Source organism: Miniopterus natalensis, chromosome 3, assembly GCF_054644295.1.
Source record: "Miniopterus natalensis isolate mMinNat1 chromosome 3, mMinNat1.hap1, whole genome shotgun sequence".
Lineage (NCBI taxonomy): Eukaryota > Metazoa > Chordata > Mammalia > Chiroptera > Miniopteridae > Miniopterus > Miniopterus natalensis.
The window spans coordinates 80455470-80481194 of NC_142083.1; the positions used below are offsets into that span (position 1 = coordinate 80455470).

General features: G+C 40.0%; 1 protein-coding gene across 2 annotated transcripts in view; it reads right to left on the reverse strand.

Annotated features, from left to right (window-relative positions):
* Positions 1-5508: 5508 nt before the first annotated feature.
* LOC107546685 (S-adenosyl-L-methionine-dependent tRNA 4-demethylwyosine synthase TYW1) overlaps positions 5509-25725 on the reverse strand; it is a 115645-nt gene continuing 95428 nt past the window's right edge. For both annotated transcript variants that reach the window (XM_016225138.2, XM_087815618.1), the window contains 2 exons: positions 16763-16930; positions 5509-6686 (listed from right to left, as the gene is read on the reverse strand). In XM_016225138.2, the coding sequence (XP_016080624.2) occupies positions 6465-6686; positions 16763-16930 (390 nt within the window). In that variant the 3' untranslated portion in view covers positions 5509-6464. The remainder of the gene's footprint in view (positions 6687-16762; positions 16931-25725) is intronic.

Sequence of the window (25725 nt, forward strand, 5' to 3'; positions counted from 1 at the left end):
ACCAAGCAGGCTAACAGCCAGCAATATTCGTCACTGCCAACTTGCATCAAGTCAGTAGGGGCCCCAGGGAGAGTCCATCAATTCGTATTCAAATAAAAAGTGAGAAAAACAACCAGCACACGGAAAGAACAAAAAAGATTAAATAGCCTTTCAGCTGAAAAAATACGCTGCTTTGAATACATTCAACTCCAACTATAGGGTGAATTCCAATTTCAGGATCTTATTTAAGGAAAAGATTAGAGGCTTACTCCACAAAGAAGCACAAAATACATTTCCTTATACCGTTTACCGTTATTGTCATTAAAATAATACATATTGAGTCGTATGTCTCTTCACACAAATGATTTTTACATAATTAAGATAACTGTGAGTTTGTATTCTCTATTTTAAACTTAGCATTATATCATAAACTCCTGATATTAAAAATCCTTCAAAAACTTTCCCTGGTGCTAGCACTGCACTAAAAGTGTTGGTTAGGTCGTTGATGGCCCCCATCCAAAGGACATTTTTCTGTCATCCTCCCTAGTCTCCCCATCACTGGCTTCTGGCGCTGTTGACAGTCTTTTCCTGATCCGCCCTCCTCCCGAGTTTCTGTGACTTGCGGGCTGGCTTCCCGCCTGCCTGTCTCCCCAGCCTATTCCCCTGCTTTCTCTGCCCTCCACTACCTGCTGGAGCTCCTGGAGGCTGGGCCTCTCCTCTCCTCATTTTATTCGGTCTCCTCGGGTGATCTCAGGCCTCCTTGAGGCTTTGATTATAACTTAGGATGACTCACACATTTCACCTTCCACCCCAGACCTGGATGCCTGACGACTGTCTCCACCTTCCCCTTGGAAGTCAACACCTATGTGTCCACGAAGGAACTCAGGATCTCCCCCAGGCCTGGCCCTCTTCCAGTATCAGCCAGCCTGGAAAATGGCACTATCTCCATCTGGTTCCCAAGCCAGGAAGCCAGGAGTCATCTTGGATATTTCATCCCTCCTCCCCAATCTAACGATTTGTGGCCAAATCCCTAAGTGTAACCTTCTAAGGTCTCTTTAAAATCCATCCACTGTCCTCCATCCCAACCACCAGTGCCAGCATATAGGGGTGTGCACAAATGCCACCACCCAGGACTCTTGCCGATTCTACAATACTTAGTAACTCGCCTTCCTGTCAGGTCTTTCCAAACCATTTTTCAACCTGCAGCTAGAGGGATCTTACTAAAATGCAAGTCTAATCATGTGGTTCCTTTGCATAATTGCTCTTAGTGCCTGGCTTGGCCCACGTCTCCCAGAGTTATCACCCAACAAGTCCCCTGGTTTCCCTGAATGGCCTGGCCCTTTCTAACATATTCTTTGGCATCCTCCAGCCAGTGTGGCCTTCCTGCAGCTACTCAAATGTGCCAGGACCCTCCCCCACGTGGCCTTTACCTGCAATGTTCTTCTTCCCCTCCCCACCTCTGGAACCAGGATTCCTCACTTAGGTCCCAGCAGTCAGTGCACCCCTCCTCAGACTAGGGCATCTCCCCAATTACACAGTCACACAGAGAATATCCCTCTCTGGAGCATTAGGATCACTGTGTGTTTGATGGTTAACACTCCTTTGTGTGAATCTTTGTCTTTGGTGAATGTCTGTCAGCATCATAATGGTAAGAATTATGTTCCCTTTCTTTCTTACCAATGAATCCTTAGCAACTAGAACACAAATGGTTCTCAATAAAACATTTGTTGAAGTAATGAATTACCTAGAAAATATGGTGTAATATGATTTTGCCACTTTCCGAAAAATATTAAATGCCTAGTTCACTTTGTGACCAGTGGGGACAGATCCTCATCTCCACCTGCTGTCCATGGGAACAGGCTTCCTGCCATATTCCAAGAAAAGGAATTTTCTGAGACTCGCATGAGGATGAAATACTGCAGAAAGCTTTATTACTGTGGAATCAAACCCCTGAGTTTCCAGGGTCCCATTTCCCTTTGTCCCACCAAGGAAGACGTGTAGCTGGGGCTTCAGCAGAGCTAAAATCAAAGCGAGTGTCCAGAATGTCTGTTCCATCCCCCCACACTCCAGTGCAGCGAAACCAAAAGTTGGTTCTTTATAAAAAATCAGAACTGACAAACCTTTAGCTGGTCTCACCAAGAAAAAAAAGATGTAAATGACTAAAATCAGCTGTGAAAGCACAGCCTTGTAAATATACAGAAAACTACACTATGCACTTTAGATGAGTGAATTTTATATGTGAAATATAACTCAGAAGAGCTGTAAAAAAGAAAGGACAGGCAAACCTGAATGTTTATAAAAACCAATATAGGACAAAGGGAGCATCATAAATCAATGGGGATTGGGAGGAAAAAGTAGTTCTGTTGTTCATACTAAAAACAAAAAAAGAACCTTAGGTAAGGAAGGCCCTTTCTTGACCAGTGGCTCCCAAACGTTCTCTTGCCTCAGAATCACCTGGAGGGCTTGTTAAAGCAGATTTTTGCCCCCTCCCCCCCAAGTTTCTGATATTGTAGGTGTGAATGGATAATGTTTTACATGTCTATCAGGCCTGTGTTATGCAAATACTGCTAAGAGACCACAGTTTCAGAACCACTTGTAGATATAAAAACAAAGAACTCATAAAAGAAAGGTCAAAAACTCTTTGTAGGGTATGTTTAAGTATCTAATATCAAACATCGCATAAACTAAAAAGGCAAAAATTGGGGAAAATAATTTGCATAAAAAATAATTGACAAGTCCTTACTCTAAAATCTCATGGTTTCATGTAAAAAATTTAAGACTTGACTGGTTAAATAAACAAAAGACATAGGACATAAAGTTTTATCAATGAGTTAGTATAGGTACCTACAAATTTCCCTCTAGCAATATTCCATAAGTTTTGGTATTTTGTGTTTTCATTTTCAATTATCTCAGTCTTTTCTAATTTCCCTGTGATTTCTTCTTTTACCCGTTGAGTGAAAAGGGTGTCTTGTTATGTTAATGACTGACTTTTGGAAAGCCCCTCGGTAATCTAAAGAAGGGGCTGGCCGCCTGGGGGACCAGCCATGTGACCAGAGGGTGGGACCTCTGAGGAGGGGAGAGGGGCTGCATATTGAGCCCAATAATCAATGGTCAATGATTTATTAGCTGTGCCTATGTAATGAAACCTCCACGAACACCTAAAGGATGGGGTTTGGAGAGTTTCTGAGTTGCTGACTGTGTGGAGGTACTGGGAGAGTGGAGCTCTCGGAGAGGACGTGGAAGCTTAGAGCCCTTTCCCCACAACTTAACATATGCCTATCTTCCACCTGGAAGCTCCCCAGTTATATCCTTTTATCATAAACCAGTAATCTAACAAGTAAAATGTTTCTCGGAGTTCTGAGGGCCACTCTAGCAAATTAAATGAGTTGAACCCAAGGAGGGGGGTCATTGGAACCTCCAATCTACAGCACAGGGGACAACCTGGCCTTCTGACTGGAATCTGGAGTGGGGCAGTCTTCTGGGGCTGCCCCCTTACCCTAGGGTATCTCACCCTATCTCCAGGTGTATACTGTTCGAATTTAATGGAACTGCAGGGTACCCAGCTAGTGCTGGAGATTTGCTTCGTGTGAGGGGAAAAACTGCACACATCAAAATTGGGAGCAGAATTATATTCCTTAACTATACTTTAAAATTTATTCTCTTAGTGGCTGTTCTTCGGATTACAATTAGCATCTTTAAAAACACCTACCTTGGACTCACACTAACTTAATTTCAGTGGGTAGCCAATAGTTGCTCTGATGTTATACTTACGTTCCCTCCACACTCTCTTGTGCCATCGCTGTCATCCACACTACATCTTCATACATTATAAGCCCATTAACGGAGTTTTGTAATTATTGCTTAGGCAGTGTGTTTTAAAAGAAACAGTTGCAAACAAAAATAAGTTTGTACTGTCCTTTATAAAGCCTATGTGGTTACTTTTACCAGAGCTCTTTACTTGTTCACGTGGCTTCGAGTTCGTTTCCAGCATACTTCCACTGAAGCCTGAAGGGCTCCCTTTCGTATTTCTTATAGGGCAGGTCTACTAGTGATAGATGCTCTTATTTTTGTTTACCTTCCAATGTCTTGACTTCTCCTTTGTTTTCAAAGGAGCATTTAGCTATAGAATTTTTGGTTGAAAGTCTTTTCTTTCAGCACTTGAAAGATATCAGCCCACTGTCTTCTGACGAGAATTCAAGTTCATTTTATTTCGGTTCAGTCGTTTCTCTTAACAGATGATTTTCAAGTGGTTGTGAAGCTTTGGTTAAATGTTAGAATTGTAAAATTCATTGATTTTAGTTCTTTTGTTCATATTTTTATTGTTTTAGAGGGAGAGGGAGTTCACTAAAGTCCTTACTCTGTCATTTTGGAAGCTGACCTCTTTATAGTTTTAATTATTTTAGATCACATGTTTTAATATCTTGTAAAGCAATTTTCCTTTAATAATTATTTTCCTAGAATTTTGTAACTATTCTTACCTGCTTGGCTAATTCTTCGGGAGAATGTTAGAGTCATTTGCTCAAGCTCCAGCTATAACTTCCATTGGTCCTTTAGAAGGCTATTTGGAAAACAGCTCACCTTCTTGGAATATCCAGGCTTCCCATTCTCTTCTCTTTAATACTGCTCAGTGAATTTAATGAATTTTTTCACGTGGATTCCACTGTATTTTTCCTAGGCATTCAAATGTTTTTTGTTGTGACTGTGGACTGTGATTAATATGCTGTGTTATTTTTTTAAAAAGATAAAGCAAACATTTCCAGGGGGAAATAAAAACGACTCATTTATGTACCTAAGGTTAATGAAGTCATAAGGGCTCCTTGGGCAACTGAGAGGTTTATTTTTTTGGTTTTTCTTTGAAGCAACAAAGTATCTTTGTCCAAGTTAAATCTTAAGCAGAACCTCATACATAAAAAATAAAAGCATAGTTGCCTGGCTGAACGAGACCCTGAGGGATGGCCCAAAGCCCTGCCGGCTCTGCCTCCTGCCTCACTTCTCAATGCAGTCCCTGAGGCAGTTTCCAACAGTGGCTGTTTGATTACCTGTCACAAATAGGAGCTCATCTGTGGGCTCCTTAGTATAACCTCTTGCCTTTTTTTTTTTTTTTTAACATTTCATTCTACTTCAAGGTGTTTTTCCATCTCTATTCAGTGACCACTAACACAGCTGTTTCAATGAGATCTCGCCTCAACTGACCTAGACCACTCCCAGCTCTCATAAGTCAACAGAACAGGAAACTGAACATAGGCCTGAAGATGCAGTGAGTTCAAGAAAGAACATAGGATTTCTGTGAGACTTTGTCACTATCTCATCCTATGTCACAACAGAGAGAAGTGTCCTGACTCTACAACTTAGAAATACAGTGCCCAGTTTTCAACTAAATGAGCAGGTGGATTATATGATGTATGAGTTTTACTCCAGCAGAGAATACAGGGTATTAATGACATGGCTGACAGGGAAGAAGTAGGGCTCACAGGGCTTAGAGTCGCAGGGCTAAAGGCATCTTTAAACAAACACACAAAAGAAAATCTGTGTTCTAAATGTCTACAAAAGATTTTTTATTAATTAAAATTTTAGGATAAAGGAATTTTTAAAATAATTATGATACTTTAAAAAACTATTGAGTATTCAATGGTGTTTACACTTAGAAAAAACTTGAACTTAAAGAACAGACTGAGTGAAGTACCCAGGGCTACCAGAGTGAAAGACGGGCAGACCTGCTGTGTGTGTGCTCATGAGAGGCTTTTCAACAAAAGGCAAACTGTACTCATTATGTCAGTTTGTTTGTGAGACTAATTATTCAATGACATCAGATGGCAATTCCTCTCATAGAAACGAGTTTTTACTCTAATCCAGCCCATATATTTACCTTCTGTGGCAATTTGTATGGGAAGGAATGAGATCTAGTCCAGTTTTAAAATCAATTCAATTTCTAAAGGGTTGGCGCTAAGCAAAAATGTGAAGTAATCTATGCCGTATTTTAAAACAATTGAGAATTATGACAACTTAAGTTACTTTCAGATATAAGAAGGGGGTAGCAAGAGGGTGGCGATCTCGGAGGGAGCGGATACACTTACCTCGGGGTAGTACAATCCGCGAAGGCCAACAGCCCGCGAGGGGGAGAGGAAGGCACTCATTCTGCACAACACTCATGAATAGCACTCCAGGGAGTCTTACTAATGATAGCTCAAAACTGTCAGTCAAATCCTAATAAAGACTGTGTATACTTCCCCCCAAAATGGTTTTCTTCTCAGAAGTAAAATCAGGCAAGGGACTGAGCTCTGGGAAGACACGGTGAGGCCGCAGAACAGTGTGGATGCTGTTTCCTCAGCCCCAGGGCATGACCTGCACCCCCATGTTCTGCCCTACATTCTCCTGGGCGTGAAATAGAATTTGTGTAATTCGTCCTTGGAAAAAATCACAGTGGAGTCTGAGAACCCTCTGGGGCCATCAGTTTTTGTCCTTCAGTATCCTAAATTCAGATAATCTCAACATCCAGAAATGTCCTTCGATTTGTTCTTTCTCTGATACCTTGTGTCCTTGGGATCAAAGCCTCTTTCACTGGCACCAAATAAAGCCCAGGGAGGAGTTCTGGCCACATAATCCTCCGCGCTGAAAGTTTTGGATCCACCACTGACTTCATATTCCTGGATAAGCTCCTGGAAGCGATCATAATCGATCCACGTCCACCATTCTCCATCAATCTTAAACTAGAAAGAAAAAAGTAATCAGGTGAGAAGTAAAAACATCCATTAAAAAAAATCAAATAAATACCAAAAAATCAAAAATGAGCCTGATCTTTCATCCCTATCATGATAAAGAACATTTTTTCATGCTCCAGATATGGTTCCATATCAAAGCCAAAGAGTCAAAGGAGAGTTTCTTTTTTCCTTAGGACTCCAGCCAAACAACCTGGAAGACCAAGCTGCTGAATAAAGAATACAACCTGGACCTGAAAGTTAAGTTTCTCTTGAGCAGTATTCGTGAAAGAGGGTTAATTAAGTTTCTTGGCATTATCATGCTTTAACAGTCCAGCTAATTCTAATTTCTCTTGTCACTATTTTTTCTTTTATTAAAATTTCACTTTCAATTGGAGTTTACACTCAATATTATTTTGTAGTAGTTTCAGGTGTACAAGCATATACTTTACAAAGTGATCCCCTCGAGAGTTCAAGTACCCACCTGGTACTGCACATAGTTATTACAATATTATTGACTATATAGTGGTGCCTCGGTTTTCGAATGTGCTCCGTTCTGGAGACCATTTGAGTTCTGAAACGTTCAAAACCCGAGGGATCCACAGCTCACAGCTGGGCCTCAGGATCTTGCCCTCAGCAGAAGCCACATGGCAGGTTCCACTTCCGAGGTGTGTTGGAAACCGAAGCAATTACTTCTGGGTTTACGGTGTTCGTAAACCAGAATGTTCGTCAACAGAGACGTTCGAAAACCGAGGTACCACTGTATTCCCTATGGTGCACTTTACCTCCTGGTGACTATTTTGTAACTACCAGTTTGTACTTATAATTCCCTTTCCCTTTTTCATCCAGCCCCCTAACTCCCCTTGCCTCTGGCAACCATCAGTCTGTTCTCTGTATCTATGAGTCTGTTCCTCTTTTGTTTCTTCATTTGGTTTTTAGATTCCACATATGAGTGAAGTCATATGGGATTTGTCTTTCTCTGTCTGACTTATTTCACTTAGCATAATACTCTCTAGGTCCACCTAAGCTGTCGCAAATGGTAAAATTTCATTCCTTTTTACGGTCAAGTAATATTCCATTGTATATGTGTACTATTATATTTATATTCTCTTGTCTATTGATGGGCACTTAGAGTGCTTCTGTATCTTGGCTATTGTAAATAATGCTGCAAGAAACGTAGGGGGGCATATATCCTTTCGAATTAGTGTTTTGGGTTTCTTCAGATACATACCCAGAAGTGGAAATGCTAGGTCATAAGGCAGTTCCATTTCTTTGAGGTATCTCCATACCGTTTTTGATAGTGGCTGCCCCAGTCTGCATTCCTGCTAACAGTGCACTAGGGTTCCCTTTTCTCCACATCCAAGCCAGCACTTGCTTAATATTGATTTATTGATGGCAGCCATTCTGACAGATGTGAAGCAGTATCTCATTGTGGTTTTAATTTGCATTTTTTTGATGATTAGTGATGTTGAGCATGTTTTCAAATGTCTATTGGCCATAGGCATTTTTTGATGCAATTGTATTGGGATTCTTCTCTTAGTTTCTCTGGTAGTTAATTATTGGTGTATAAAAATGCAACCTCAATTTCTAAATATTTATTTTACATCCTGCTACTTCAGTGAATTCAGTTATCACTTCTGGTAGTTTTTTGGTGGAATCTTTAGGGTTCTCTATGTATTTTATCTTGTCATCTGCAAATGACATTTTACTTTTTCCTTTCCAATCAGGATGCCTTTTATTTTTTCCATTTCTGTCTGATCACTATGGCTAGAACTTCCAGTACTATGTTGAATAAGAGTGGTGAAAGTGGGCACCCCTGTCTCGTTCCTGATCTTAAGAAAAACACTTTTAGATCTCCCCCGTTAAGTAAGATAATGGCTGTGTTTGTCATGTATGGCCTCTATTATGTGGAGGTATGTTCCCTCTGTTCCTACTTTGCTGAGTTTTTATCATAAATGGGGGTGCTGGATTTTGTCAAATGCTTTATTTGCGTTTACTGATACGATCGTTTGATTTTTATCCTTTGTTTTGTTTGTGTGACATATCACATTAACTGATTTGCAAACATTGAATCAACCTTGCATCCCAGGAATAAATCCCACTTGACCATAGTGTATGATCTTTTTAATATATTGCTGAATCCGATCTGCTAATATTTTGTTGAGGATTTTTGCATCCATGTTCATCAGGGATATTGGCCTATAACTTTCGTTCTTTGTAATGTGTTTATCTGGTTTTAGAATGAGGATAACGCTGGCCTTGTAAAATCAGTTGGGAGTCTGCCCTCCTCTTGAATTATTTGTAGTAGTTTGAGAAGGTCAGGTGTTAGTTCCTCTTGAATGTTTTGTAAAATTCACCTGTGAAGTCATCCAGGCCAGGACTTGTGTTTGCTGGGAGTTTTTTATTGCTGCTTCAATTTCATTGGTTGTAATCAATCTGCTCAGATTTTGTTTCTTCTTGTTTTAATCTTGGGAGATTGTTTCTAGAAATGTAATAATTTCTTCCAGATTGATCAATTTGTTGGCATATAATTGTTCATTGTATTTTTTATACTCCTTTGTATTTCTGTGGTGTCAGCTGTCACTTCTCTTGCATTTCTGATTTTATTTATTTGGGTACTCTCTCTTTTTTTCTTGATAAGCCTGGTTAAATGTTTATCAATCTTAATTGTTTTAAATGTTTATCTTTTCAAAGAACCAACTCTTGATTTCCTTGATCTTTTGTGTTTTAAACTCTATCTCATTTATTTCCTAATCTCTAACTTCTTTTATTTCCTTTCTTCTACTCACTTTGGGCTTAGTTTATCGTTCTTTTTCTAGTTCCTTTAGTTGTAAGGTTGATTGTTTATTTGATATTTTTCTTGTTTCTTAATGTAGGTCTGTATTGCTATGAATTTCCCTCTTAGGACAGCTTTTGCTCTGTCCCACACATTTGGGGTTGTTGTGTTTTCATTTTCATTTGTCTCAAGGTATCTTGACTTCTTCCTTGATCTCATTATTAACCCATTCATTGTTTAGTAATATGCTATTAGTCTCCCTATGTTTGTGTGTTTTTCAGTTTTTCTTGTAATTAATTTCTAATTTCATACCACTATAGTCAAAGAAGATGCTTGATATGATTTCACTCTTTTAAAACACACTGAGACTTGTTTTGTGTCCTAATATGTGGTCTGCACAGGAATGGTGGTATTTGTCAGGAGTGCAGGAAGATAGCCTTTGCCTTAAAGCTACACAACTCTGCCTCCCCCAGTGGGTCTCCAGCACCTCCAGAGACTACCCAGAATTCCTCAAAACATTTTTAAGAAAGACTGCAATGCAGGCCCAGGCTGACTGCCTCTGGCAGAGCCCACAGCCATGCATGAGCTTGGCAGAGTGGGGCCTCAGAGAGTCATCAGGGTTGGGGCTAGTATAGCTCCCCAGGCTAATATCATATGAGGGGACTGCTCCACCAAGGAACAATGGGTAGTATGGGACAGGAACTCAACTCAGGGACATTTTCAGCCATCCCTCCAGCCCTCTTCCTAAAGCCACACAACTCAGTCTCTCCCCGTAGGACTCTGGCACCCTCTGAGCAGCTGTCCCTCCACCAGAGCCCAGGGTGAGTGCCTGTGAGATTTTGTGTGCTGTCCCTTTAAGGGGCACCTGGGTTTCCAGCTGTCTCCTGACTGGAAACCTGTACACCACCCAGGTAGACATAAGCCCTGATTCACCTAGGAGGACATAAGCTCCACTGCCATTCATAGCCAGATGTTATAGAGGCTCCTGTTTCCGGCACTGATGCTCCAAGCTACAGATCCTGGCGTAGGGTTAAGAACCCTTGCTCCTCAGCTGGGAACCTTTGCAACTGAAATATCCCGCTGGATTCTCAACCACAACACATGGGAGTGGGGTCAGCCCTTTTTATTTTATCTTTATTGTTGAAAGTATTACAGATGACCCCTCTTTTTCCCCACTGATCCCCTCCACCTGGCATCCGCCCCTGCCCCCAGGCCTTCTCCACACTACTGTTTGTGTCCATGGGTTATGCATATATGCATATAAGTTCTTTGATTAATCTCTCCCCCACCTTTCCTCTGAGATCCCTCAGTCTGTTCCATGCTTCTATATGTCTGGATCTATTTTGTTCATCAGTAATTTTGTTCATTAGATTCCACATATGAGTGAGATCATGTGATACTTATCTTTCTCTGATTGGCTTACTTCACTTAGCATAATACTCTCCAGTTCCATCCATGCTGTCCCAAAGGGTAAGATATCCTTTTTTACAGCTGCATAGTATTCCATGGTGTGGAGAAAAGGGAACCCTAGGACACTGCTGCTGGGAATGCAGACTGGTGCAGCCACTATGGAAAACAGTATGAAGTTTCCTCAAAAAGTTAAATATGAAACTGCCATTTGACCCAGTGATCCCACTTCTAGTAATATATCCTAAGAAACCTGAACTAGAATTTATGCACTCCTATGTTCACAGCAGAGCAATTTACAATAGCTAAGATTTGGAAACAGCCCAAGAGCCCACCAGTAGATGAGTAGATTAAAAAAAAGTGGGGCCAGCCCTTTTCATGTCTCCATCCTCCTACCAGTTTCAATGTGGCTTCTTCTGTAAATCCTTAGTTAAAACACTTCTGTTCAGCTAGTCTTTAGATGTTTATCCAGCCTAATTGTTCTATAATTTAGCTGTAATTTTGATGGGGTCATGAGAAGAGGTGAGTGCAACTTCCACCTACTCTACAATCTTGGATCCCTCCTTCTTGTCACTTTTTATCTGGTATGAATTTTCATGGTTGTATTAGTAGCACCTAGTGGAATCCGTTTTATTACTAAAATTTCCTTGCATTAGTGAAGTTTTAATCAATGACTTCCAATTCTGAAATGCTAACTCAATGACTCAAGCTAACCTTTTTAACCTAACATGGATACAATATCTCATTAATGGAAAGTTTTGTTAAGAATTTCAATTCAATAAAGGGAAATAATCCAATTTGTACTCTCTTAAGGAAATTGCTTCTCAAAAGTAACTGCAGAATAATGACCAGAAGTGAAGAAAACAGAAAGTACACTAAGGAGCCTCTGAAGGAACTACTAATTGAACTGTGGAGGCTTTTAATTCAAAGTATCTGTTTGGCATTCATTCGTGTAAATGTATAATACGTTGATACTTGATTTATAAACAGACAAATCTGTTATGCCACTGTCTTTTTAAAAAAACAAAAACCTGATTATGAACCAAGTGAACTAACAATTTTATGTCCTAGCTGAGAAAATGATTAAAAATGTATAGTTTCCTGGATATAGAATATTGAAATATGCTGAATTTAAATGACATCTGATTTAAAAATTTTTATTATAGTTTGCACACAATATTATGCTAGTTTCACAGTGACTCAACATTTATATACCTTATGATGGGATCACCCTGATAAGTCTAGTAACCATCTGTCACCGTGCAAACTTATTACAATATTATTGACTATATTCCCTATGCCATAATGACATTTGATTTTTTACCCAACAGCTAAGAGCTTTAGGGGGAAAAAATGCCAAACAAATGGAAAACTTTATCTATGAATCATGAGAAATTTTCTTCTAATAAGACCATTTTTTGAAATGGTGCCCCAAGGGCTCTTTGAACTCTGTAATTCAAGACGTAAAATCCATATCTCCCGTCATTTTTCCTCCCAAGACAGACTGCTCTTGAATGTTCTCTAGCGCTATGAAAGCAATCACTGTCATCCCCAGGCACTGAACCTCAAAACTAGAGTCAAAGGTGCCCCTCCCTTCCCTGACCCCTCACATTCAAAATACAGCCAGGCTTCATCGACTCTTCCTTAGCGGAATTTCTGTCACCAAGCCCCAACACCACCCTAACACAGGCCCTCACTTCCGGGACCCAGCAATAGTTTTCCAGCTGAATGATCTCCTGAATCCAGTTTTTGCTGTTTCCAAATTCTGCAGACTGCTTGAGATTACTACACCAACAGTAGAATTGAGCCCCATTATCTAGGACTACAGTCTAAATATCAAACTTCCATCTGGAGGCTCTTCATTAACTAGCTCCGTCATATGACTTCCATGCCGTTCCCTCTGTCTCATTAAACACCTACTTACGCTTCAGGTCTCCTCATAAATGTCCTTTGCTCTGGGAAGTTTTTTCAAATCACTTGAGACTATGACAGTTCCTCTGCCACATGACTTCACTGTATCTTGAACTTGCCCAACAAAAGCATATTATAATTGCTTCTGTAGCACTACCTCCCCCATCCCATTCAACCCTGCCAAGACTGCTCGCTTTGTGAATATATCTGACTTATTATAATTTATATTATTACTTAGGACATACAAGGGCCTGGTCTCTTCCTCCTTACCTCTTAACAAAGCTAGAGGATGACATGGTGAAAAAAATTTTCACCTCTTCTATTGCCATCTTGAAAGACAGGATGAAATTTTGCTGCTATTGGCTCCATAAAATAGTATGGACTGTTTTCAGAGTGCATTCACAATAGAAAGCATGGTACATATGACCGGAAGTGTGATGATTTTCCAACTAGTACAGAAGTTAATATGTCATTAATGTGTATGACAGTAAAATGAGGCAATCTAGTTCATTTAAAAAACTGCTGGCAGCAACACACTAAATTGATTTCCTAACTCTAATGCAGTCTGGAGAACATCTGGTCTATTCTGACTACAAAACTTTAACCTAGCATAAATTGGAAGAAATTAGTTGCACAGATACGACAACTATAATCTAATATCTGAAAACTGACAACTCTGCTAATGTCTAAGAAAACAAACTAGAAGACAAGTAAATGTAACAAACGGTAGGTATATCAGTTCGCTTGGGCTAGCATAACAAATCACCACTGACAGGCTGTCTTAACAAAAATTCATTTTCTCACAGTTCTATTTTTTCTCTTTTTAAAATTTATTTATTTATTTTTTAGAGAGAATGAAAGGGGAGGAGAGGGGAAGAGACGGGGAGAGAGAGAGGGGAAGAGAGGGAGAGGGGGAGGGGGAGAGAGAGAAACATCAATTTCTAGTTCCATTTACTGATGCATTCATTGGTTGCTTCTTGTATGTGCCCTGAGAGGAAACTGAATCCACAACCGTGGCATATCAAGCCAATGCTCTAATCAGCTAGCTACCCAGCCAGGGCTTCTCACAGTTCTAGATACTAGAATCCTAAGACAAAGTTTCCAGCAAACAGCCATCTTCTCACTGTGGCTTCACATGCCTCTTCTTAGTGTGTGCACAAGGGTGGGTTGGAGGGGGGGGACTCTGGTGTCTCTTCTTATAAGAACACCAATCCTATCAAATCAGGGTCCCACCCTTATGACCTCCTTTAGCCTTGATTACTTTTTCAGAGGGCCCAGGGGGTCAGGACTTCAACACATGAATTTTGAAAGGACATTAGCATTCCGTCTGTAATAGTAAGCTACTCTTAAATTAGCCATCAGATCGCTAAGACAAAAGTGAAACTATATATGCTCCCTCTCAAGACAATCTGAGAATAATCCTATTAAATAATAGCTCAGAAAGAGTCAAACTGTTTCATGCAAAAGGAGAAGCTAAAAGGGCAAATTTTATTTTGACTGGCACAAAAATAATGCTGAAGACAGAGCTGCATAAATAAAGGAATGAAACCTCAAATCACAAAGTGTGAGGTTAAACATGCTTCATGTCACCCCACTTCAAAACTTCCTCAAATCCAACAGTAAGGGAAGAGACAAATCTATGCAATACTACTATAAACTGAAAAGGTCATGGATGATCTCAAAAGCACAGCACAGGCGCCCTAAGGTACAGCCTTGGCTAAATAAAGCCAGGATGCTAAGGATTAGTGGCCTTGTTGGCCAGATGAGACAGTTCTGTGGGCGCCCAACTCCTTTACAAACAAATCAAACTTCTTTACAAAGGGTCTTGTTCTCATTATTTTATTATCTTTCACACAAGGAATATTTTATTAAGTAGAATAATGAAGAATAGGTTATTTATTACTTTAAATGTTTAAAAATATTTTATTAAATAAACTTCAGGTCAAGATGGCAGAGTAGGTAAAAGCTGTGCTTACATCCTCCCACAACCACATCAAAATTATAGAACAAGCATCATTGAGAACCACCTGAGACTAGCTGAACAGAAGTGCTGTACCTCAGGATATAAAGGAGCCTCCACATCAACTGGTAGGAGGGGCAGAGATGTGAAACAGGCAGGTCTCACACCCACGTGTGGTGGTAGTTAAGAAACAGGAGGAGTATCAAGGCTGCAGAGGTCCCCCCTAAGGAGTGAAGGGTCCCAACCCCACACAGGGTTCCCAAGCCCAGGGATCCAGGCTGGGAAGAGAAGTCCTAATAACCTCTGGCAGTGAAAACCAGTGGAGATCGCAACCGAGTAAGACTGCAACAGAGGGCTGCTGGAGACCTAGGCACTGCTGGTCTTAAAGGGCCTGTGCATGGACTGGACTTACTCACTGATGGGTTCCCTTGAGCTCCAGAACTGGGGCAGCAGCTCAAAAAGTGCAAGGGATTGAAAACCTAATTGTAGAAATAAAGATGGAAAACTTCCCTAACCTAGCCAAGGAAAGAGATACACAAGTCCAGGAAACAGAGAGAGAGTCCCAAACAAGATGAACTCAAAGAGGCCCATCCCAAGACACATCATAATTTAAATGCCAAAGGTTAAAGACAAAGAAAGAATCTTAAAAGTAGCAAGAGAAAAGCAGTTAGTTACATACAAGGGAGCTCCTATAGTCTGTCAGATGATTTCTCAACAAAAACTTTGCAGGCCAGAAGAGAATGGCATAAAACATTCGAAGTGATAAAAAGCAAGGCCCCACAACCAGATATTTAGAATAGAACAGATAAAGAGCTTTCCAGACCAAAAAAAAGCTAAAGGAGTTCATCACCACCAAATAAGTATGACAGTCGCTTACCCTTGACTTTTACTAACTTTTTGGTATTAATCTACCTTTATGGTGATATAAGTCACATACCATAAAATTCAATTCAGTAGTATAGTTACACATTTGTACAACCAACACCACCATATAATTCAAGAACATTTTCATCACCCCAAAAAGAAACCCCATAGATGTTAGTAGTAGCTTCCCAATCTGTTCTTCCTCCAGCCTCTGGCAACTACCAGTCTACTTCCTATCTCTATGGGTTTACCTATTCTGAACATTTCATATAAATGGAATGATACAATATGTGGTTTTCTGTGTCTGGCTTTTTTCACTTAGTATGGTGTTTTTAGAGTTCATCCATGTCCACTTTTTTTTTAAAAAGCATTTTTAATAGAGAATTTGAAAAAAAAACTAGGCAGGGTAATATGAACCTCTATGTATCCATCATCTAGCCTCAACAGCCCTCAATCCATCCACACATCATTACCTCACCATGTATTATTTTGATTCAAATTCCAGATGCTGCATTGTTTTTGTGTAAATATTTCCCTAAGGACGTATTATAATAGCTACTCTAACACTAGCCTCTTGATTAGAGTTTTTCTTCTTATTTTAATGGCCCAGGTCTACGAAGAACTGAATTTTTCATTTGCTAGGCATTATTTACTTAAAAATACAATGGATTCACACACTGGTTCTGCCTAATAAAAGCAATGAAGGGGAAAATGGAAATAAGAATCATGAACCAAAATCTCAGAAAAATTTCTCCAGAGGTCCAAGATTCAAAGTGATCTAAAATGTGATAAATACCTCAATATTTCTTCTGACAGTCAGAAACACTCACATAGAGGTTGTTTACTTTTTAGTTTTCCTTTGTCATTCCGGGAAAGAACCAGAGGTTATTACAAGGAGGTTTTGCTTTTGTTTGTTAGCATTCACCAATTATAATCCAGAAAGCACTTCAAATGGCTACATGAGGACTAAACACGAAGTAATTCCACCCAAAAAGGAGACTTTATGAGCTCAACAGACAGAATTTAGGGTTTTTTAAATGTCTCTTTTAGTAAAGATAACAAACAAGCAATACTCACTATTATAAGGTGAGGGGGAAACAAAGAGGAAAGAGAAGAAAGGGGATATAAGGATAGGAGTGGGAGAAGAATGAATATTCAGATTACTCTTACCTTCCTGTGAGCAATCAGGAGGCAATTGGAATGTTCGTGTTCACAAGCAACTTCATAGTCGGGGATCAGATCCACCAATTCACGGACAAAGCGTACCACTTCCTCATGCCAGGGCACGTTGGCCATGGTAAGACTGCTTGCTGAATTCTCTCCACAGTAGGTAACACCCTGTGGAAATGTTACAATAGTTAGAGACAATTACAGGCCTGCTCAAATGTGTCAGAGAGAAAGTTTCAGAGCCAGTAAGGCATCTAGAGGTCATCCAATCCAATCCCATCTATATTTTAAAGTGAAGAAAGTGAGACAAAGATGATAAAATTTGCTTAGGAGCTAATACAAGTAGTTAGTGACAAGGACAACACTGGAGTTTCTGGGCCAACTGATGTTCTTTTCACTCTATGACTATGCTGGTGCTTTACGTAATATCACAATCTATGCTGTCTAGTCACAATAATATATTTGAACCAATAACACAGATTCACTTGGGTACTATAATAGATTAATTCTCAAGGGATTATAGTCCCCCAGTATAATATTGCAGGCATAGTTGACACCCATAAAAATTCACTGAGCAATTTATTCACTGGGAAAATAAAGTTAGCTCCCATTTTCCAGTACATTTTCTTTTCTTTTCAGTGTTTTTATTGAGTGAGAAAAAGGGAGGGGGAGGGGAGGGGGGAGGGGAAGGGGAGGAGGGGAGGAGGGAGATAGAATCATCAATGGTGACACAGAATCATCAGCTGCCTCCTGCACACCCCCTATTGGGGATCGAGCCCACAACCTGGGTATATGTCCCGGCCTGGAATCAAACCACAATCTCCAGGTTCATGGGTCGACGGTCAACCATGTACTACCCTGGCCAGGCTCCAGAGTACAGTTTAGATATGAGGCTGGTAACTTTCTGTTAAAGGCTGGATAGGGATCCCATTATTATTCTTTAAGGATATCATTTTGTAATGCATTTTGTGTATGGATACACACACAAAGACACATACACACACAGACATATACACACAGACACACATAGACACACACAGAGAGACATACACACACACACACAGAATCACGCCAAATAGGAAATACTTCTGTGGATACACATACATAATACATTTAAGTATCCCTACATGTATCTCACCTCTATAGAAATTCTTATTCAATGAGATAACTTTTTGAACTCTACCTGACAGCCCATTCACATAAAACCCAAAAGTTTCATAGCTACGTCTCTACTTGGTAGATTACATAATGATAAAAAATTAATTTTCTAATAATGATGGATATCTTAACTTTGTAAGCTATTCAAATACCCCAGAATCAAAATTCCTTGACAAATGGCTTGAATACTCTAGATATGCTATCACTAAATAGGGGATGCTGAGATACACAATGTGCACCACTCACACTACTCTCTTTCTGTCTCTCACGCACTCTCTCTTTCACACATAGACACAGACACACAACATATTAAAGGGGGTAGAATGACATTAAATGAAAAAACCCACAAATGAACACTGCAGAGTGACCCTGACCCTACAGATGGCAGAGCTGGGACTCGGCCGAAAACTCAGATGAGTTCTGCAAAACACTGTGCTCCAGATGGCTGTTCAGAAAGGATTGCTGGTCTAATGAACTAAGGTGACCTCTGCTGAACATAAACCTTAGGTGACCCAGTTTAGTTATAATAAATGAGAAAATCTCTATTAGCCCAATCATTTATTAAATTCATTAAACTGAGTCTGAGTTCTTGGTGAATTAAAAAAGCAAATAGTTTAAAAAATCGTTAAGAAAGCATGGCTGAAAAATTGTGCTAAACGTACCCAAATGTATAAAAACCATGAAAATGATTTGATAGATAAAAATCGGTCATAAAAGTAAACTCTACTTCAATTCAAATACTGTTTATGATATATGAATTATATGAACAGCTATGTATGGAGTAGTTAATTCAAAGGAATTTATTTTTAATATTTAAAAAGTTAGTTCATTGAAGCAGAGGTTTTTAAATAAGATCTTATATTCATGACAATGGCTTTGGTGAATGTTTTAATATTTCTTATTCAGCAATAATAAATCTTGAAATATTAAGGAGAGATTTGGCTTGGAAATGAAATTAAAGAATGAATGCCACAGTTCATTATTATGCCTTCATGTAATACTTCTTCATACATTTGCATGATGCTTTATAGCACTTTCCAAAGCCCTTTCAAATAAAAGTTCTCACTGTAGCCAAACAAAGTCCTCTGAGGTAGGCAGTACATGTAATTTGCTGAACCACCCACAGAGCCTGAGCCTTCACTGTGACAGAAATGCTACAGGCACAGACTGGTTTCAGTGCATTTGTCTGGGGAGTCACTTTCCGGGACCCCGGAGCCCTCACTCAGTGTGGCTCCTAATGTCTCACTCTACGGTGCTCTCTGCTTTGGCTTCTTCCAAACCCTAGTCTATCAATGACTTGTCCTGACTTTTTTCCTGGCCACACTTAGCCCTGAACTGTCTAAAAACACTTCATTTCCCCTCATAGCATGTCTGTGTGCCACCTTCTCATCCCGCCCCCGCACTGCACACCCTCCCCACTTATCACCAGCACCAGGTTCTTCTCCCCTCACAACTTTGAAAAAAGAACAACCTCGAACAAATGGATGGAGAGCATTATGCTAAGGAAATAAGCCAGTCAGAGAAAGACAAGTATTACACAACATCACTCATATGTGGAATCTAATGCACAAAATAAATTGATGAACAAAACAGATCCAGAGACATTGAAACATGCAACAGGCTGACATATTTCAGAGGGAGGGGAGGGGAGGGGAGGGCAGGAAGAGATTAATCAAAGAATTTATATGCATATATGCACAGCCCGTGGACAAAGGATAGTGTGGGAAGGCCTAGAGGGGAGCAGGGGGGGTTAGTGGGGGGAGGGGGGAACCGGAGAGGTCTGTAATACTTTCAACAATAAATATTAAACCTACTTTTTTTAAAAAGAAAACAGATGGGTACAATGTGGCAACTGAAAAGCAGTCACTCACTCCAGAATCTCCAGAATCTCCAGGCTGAGGAGTGACAAGCGGACCCAAAGGAAGTCCTAAAGAACAGGACCGTTGCGCACCTTCAGGTTAGCAGGGGAAAGCATAGCCCACACCATGACATCGGCGCCTTTCTGACAGATCGCTCTGCTATAGGAGATGGGGGCCGTAAGTTCTTCTTTCACTGGCTACTTGGAAATTTTACCTGGGGATTCAAGGTCTGTGGGCGAGCAGTATTTTGGGAGCTTGCTAGCTATTCTCATTAAACTGGCTGGGTGTCTAAAGATTCCTGGTACTGTTTTTGTTTCCTACAGTTTGACGAGAAATATCCTTCTGACATTTTGCAGCAATATACCCATAATATGCCATTCTTATACCCTGAAATGCTTCAATAGCTCCCCCCAAAAAGCAGCCCAAGCTTCTCAGCATGGCTTTGAGGCCTTCTTATTAACTGCCCTACTCAGCATCCAGTCTTTACCTGGCTAAATCTCCCATCATCTCTTTAATCTCCAGTCAGAAACTCCTACCTCATCTAACCTCAATGTCATCATATCTTGTGCATACCCCTTACCAGATAACTGGGATAATATGTCTAAATTCTGAGCCTATTCTTCTCTGGAACCCCCAACCAATCTATGCTGAATGATCTAAAGATCAAGCAACAAATTATTCTATAATAATACACCCCAGCACTCTTTTCTAATCTAATATAAAATTTCATTCCTATTACTCAGAATTTTTCTACTGGTTAAGGATTTTGAACCAACCAATGAACACTAGTTAGGTGCTGCTATGTACAGAAACAACTGGTACCACCCCTTCTCTTTGCATGCAGAAAGAGAAAGGCTATGCTAAAACATTTCTTTTGCAAGATGCATTGTGCAAGGATTGAGAGCTCTGTAGACAGTTACAGTGCTAAGGGTAAGAGAGTTTTAAATCATTTGACAACAAATAAGTACTGAGCACTTACTGTTCTCAAGGTGTGATGCTAGCAGAGAATACAAAGGCAGTATTTCATTTATAAATAGATTGTGTTATGAAAGTTTTTCAATGAGACAGATGTTTGTAACATGAAACACATTTTCACAAATAAGCAAGCCAATAAAGATAGTTAAGATTCTCAGGTTAGCAAATAAAGGCCTACTTAAGCCTAACGAAGCTAAAATACATGTCAATTTACACAGGATATAACAGAAAAATATTTTACAAGACTAGCAGTGAAAGAAAAGAGAAAATCAATATAATAAATAGCTTCTATTGATTTAGTTTAAATAAATATGCTTAATGGAAAGTGAGTTAAACATTTACTGAATCCAAGCATACCCATTACCCCATTGAATTTCTCAAAAACAAAGCTATTAAATTGCTATTATTATTCTAATTTTAACCTTTAGGAAGTTGAGACTGAAGGACACGGTAACCTGTCCCAGCTCTCTCAGTATCTTTCAGGGAGGTATCAAACCTGTGCTCCCCCATCTTCCCCACTTGAGACGCCAGTGTGTGCAGACTATGAAGGGCTCCGGCACCTCCCACATACACACACGTCCAGGAAATACAGACAAAGGATATGAACAGTACTGTGCTTGCTTCTGCAGAGAGGCCAGGCATACAATTAGCCTAGGACCAATGAGTACTATCAACTTCCCACCTTCAGAGCCGCTATGTGACCCTAAGTACTATTCCTTTTGAGGGTTAGGTCCTGGAAGATGTTCTTTTTAGCAACAGCATAGGAAAGGGATAAGTCTCCAAGTGCCATTCTGTGTCGGTGGGTAAATTTTGTCCCAGGTCACTGAAGTTAAAAGGGCCTAGTCTTCTGTCCTTTAAACCCAAGTCTTGTTCCTGCCAGCACTGTGGAGTACCACCAGGGCACTCTCTTTTTCTAACCCCTAAGGAATCCGCTTACAGACCAGACAGGCGGGCTGTTCTCATTAGCATGTTTATCATAACATATTGACTTCTATGTGTTTGGTTTTGGAGAAATTTAAGGTTATCTTAGCCTGCCATATTGCTAGCTCTCAACAACTGTTTTTTGGAGAGGGTTAATTATTATTATTTTTAAAACTCCCCTCTTTTAGAAAAATTTCACTTTAATAAGACAACAACAACAAAAAGTTGCCTTTTCAGACATTAAATAGTTTAGCCCTATTGAAGAGGAAAGCATGCCTTCTCCATTTACTGGTTTCATTTCATTCATCTAAATTACAAAAGCAATACATGCTCACTGAAATAACACAACACAGGCGTATAAAAATTGAGCCTTTCCTTCCCCTTCTACCAAACAGAACACTGTTAACAATCTGGCATATGTCCTTCCATAATTTTCCTATATAAATATAGCTAAATATATACAGTTAAAATGTAATGCAATAAATATTCTATAACTTGTTCTGCTTCTTAGTAGCATACTTTATGCTGTGAACATCCCTTCTCCTACTTCAGTTAAAAGGAAGATACTTCATTAACCCATTACACAAATGATAGCTGAATTTAACAAAGCATGATTCTGTTATTGGTGGAAATGGAGTATCCCTCCTCCCACTGAGTGCTGGGGGTCTGGTCCTTACAATATCTCAAGAAAAAGAATTTTCTGAGACTCACACAGGAGGATGAGTAATTTTTATTTGCGTTGAGTTACATCCCTGGGTTTGCAAAGTCCCATTTCCCTTAATCCAGTCCTGGAAGAAGTGCAGCTGGGGATCCAGGGCCCAGAGTTTCCGTTCCTTGTTTGAACTGGGTCCAGTACAGCATTAGGCTAGCTATAGTCTATTAGTCCATTGTGTGGGGTCCACATGGCTGTGGACCATGTGGGTGAATGCAGGGGAGCCAAGAGAGTGCCAAGAGAGCCAGGAGCCAAGAGAACAAAAGAGCGAACTTCTTTGTTCAGAAGATTAAATACCTCAAATCTATGCGCTTGCAGTGGCCACACCTACTCTGCCCAAAGACCAGTTTCCAGGTGTGACTGACAAGTCCCTTCCCTATTTCACCCAGACTTTACCGGCAGCATCTATTCCCCCCCCACCGCCACCCTGTCCAATCCCTTCCCCCAGGGATCTGCAGGGAATGGGCCAGTGGCTTCCTGGGGAGTGTGAAGCTTTCTGGCAAAGCTGCACAAATGGCATGCCTATAATATTTAGCCTTCCCTTTGCCCCCTTCCTGTTATTAATAACTAGGTTAATTACAACACTATCAATCCAATCCCCAGTGGCCCAAGTTCCTCAGACTGTGATACTGCAGGTCCTCTACAAGAAACAAGCTGGTCATCACCGTGCTTTCCCCTGATACAACACAAGCTGTTCTCTATTACATTATATTCTATCATTTAAGTAAGACATTTTAAAATTATGATTAAATGACACATTTCTCCAAGAATTTTAAAATAAAATATTGCAATGTAGCTCTATTACTTTTATAGACTTTGCCTTGTTCAATATGACAGATATCCATTTGCCAAATGCTACATCCATATCAAATTTTGTATCTCCTTGCTTTGACCAAGTCTGGCACATGAAGAGAGCTCAAAAATATTTGTTGAATGCAGGAATAAAACAGTAAAGTGGAAGTATTGTTTGAAAGAAACTATGTCATTATAACATCTCAGCTACAGACACAAGGCTTTATCTATTTCCTAGTTATGTTCCTAGTATGCCCAACTAAAAATGAACCATCAAATAATTACGCTGTTTACACAGTAGCCATCTTTTTTTAAAAAAAAAAAAATACTATTGGTTGATTCTTTTCAGATTACAAAGTATCTCATTCCTTATAGAAAACATGAAAGGAAAGAAAGGAAGGAAAATGAAAATAGGTGACATGTGACCCAGCCAAGTTGCTTTGTAACAGGGGTTCTACTGCAAACTAATCTGAGGCAGCATTCTGTAAGAGCCAAATCATAAATTAAAACACCACCAGTCCCTGACGTTGGCAAGGTTTACTTAAGCCGACACATACATTTCAGATGTAGTCTGCATCTCTGTATTGTTAGAGTCATTAAGAGCAATTTCAAAGAAAAGAGTGTCTTTGACCTGCCTAGCGACGAAATGCCACACACTCAGCCAGCAGTATTTCTTCCACCTATCCCCACTTCCCAACCCTCCAGAGGACAGTAACAGAAAGCTGAACTTACTAAAAGACAGCTGTAAAACTCTGAAGTACCCTCTGATACAACATAGAGTACACTCAACTTCATAAACATAAACTGAAGAGTGGAGCTTTCAGAAACTGGGAGCATTTTCGGGTCACTTTCTCTCATTCTACGGGTTCTTAGTTGTCTAAGAAAGCCATTTGCCTCTTAACACTCCATAGCTTTAACTACCATCTCATGCTGATGACTCCCAAATCATTACTGCCGGCCCTGTCTTATCACTGACCTCCAAACTTATATAACCTATGGCCTATTTGAACCTATACTTGGAAATTTAAAAAATATCTCAAATGTAGTAAGGCTAACAAAGAACACATGAAATTACTTCCCAAACTTACCTCCCCGTGCACTGGTCTTTCCATCTCAGCAGACTGTTCCACATCCACACGATCGTTTAAACTTAAAAGCCCAGTGCTGCTCTTAATCCCCTTTGTTCCTTCACTCCCTGCTTGTCATCCAGCGAAATGTTCTGTTGGTTTTCCTTCCAAAATGCATCCCAAGTGCAGCCACTCTTCTCCAACCATATTACCAATGACTTTCCCCAACCATCACATCTCTTGCTTGGATTAAGCAGTAGCCTTGTAGCTAGTATAAGCTCCAATTTTCTTATCCTTGCTTGAAAAGCCTAACAGAGTCTGGCCCCGGCCCACCGCTCTGATTCACCTGCTGTCACTACCAACTCCAACCTTGCCACGGAGATCACGTGGGACCTCTGTATACTACCTGTGCCGTCTGCCAGATGCTCTGACCCCAAGCCTTTGCATGTTGTGTTGCTTCTTAGTATTTAGGTATCAGCTTTGAAAAAGTCATCTTCTTAGAAAAGCCTTCTAGTTTATGAAATCTAGAACAGCCAACCACAATACCTAGCAAAACAATACCTGCATTTACCCTCTGATACATCATTCCACGTATAAGAATCCATCCCAAAGAAACACTGGCAAAGCCCTGGCCAGTGTGGCTCAGTTGGTTGGAGCATCGTCCCGTGCACCAGAAGGTTGCAAGTGTCCAGTCGGGGCACATACCTAGGTTGAGGGTTTGATCCCTGATCAGGGGCATGTATGGGAGGCAACCAACAGATGTAGCTCTCTCATATGGGTGTTTCTCTCTTTCTCTCTCTTTCTCTACCTCTCCCTTTCCTGCACTACAATAAAAAAAATATACAAAACCACCAATGAAATAATCTTGAAATGCAAACACACACACACAAATATGATCAATCTTCTCTTGATCTAGCTACCAAGCCACAGGAAATATAGGAAGCAGAGGATAATACAATCAGCAGAATCTATAATATAGGGAACTAGCCAGGGTAAATAATCATTTTCTTCAACAAAATACATTACAAGGGGGGGAAAACATATGAAGAGAAATTAGATTCAAAGAAATGTAAGAGAAAAATACTGCATTTACAAGGAATGGCCCTGATTTGGATCCAGGTTCAAAAATGCTGTTGAAATAATTGGTCCAGTTTGAAACCTTGTATGTTCCAAATACTCAAAAATTATTGTTATTTAGTTATGAGAACAGTCTTCTGAATAAGTATTTAAAATGAGTGCATGTCTTTGAGAGTTATATAAACAGTTATGGATCAATGATATAATGTGGGGGTTCATTTCAAAATAATACGATAAAAGTGAGAAAATGGGTAGGGACACAGCTGAAACATGAGTCAATTTCTGAATCTGGGTGACGGATGAATGGGTTTCATTAGACCAGTGTCTCTACTTCGCATATGTTTGAAGTCTCTCACAATAAAAATTTATTTTAAAACCAACCAATTACTCACTACAACACTTTTC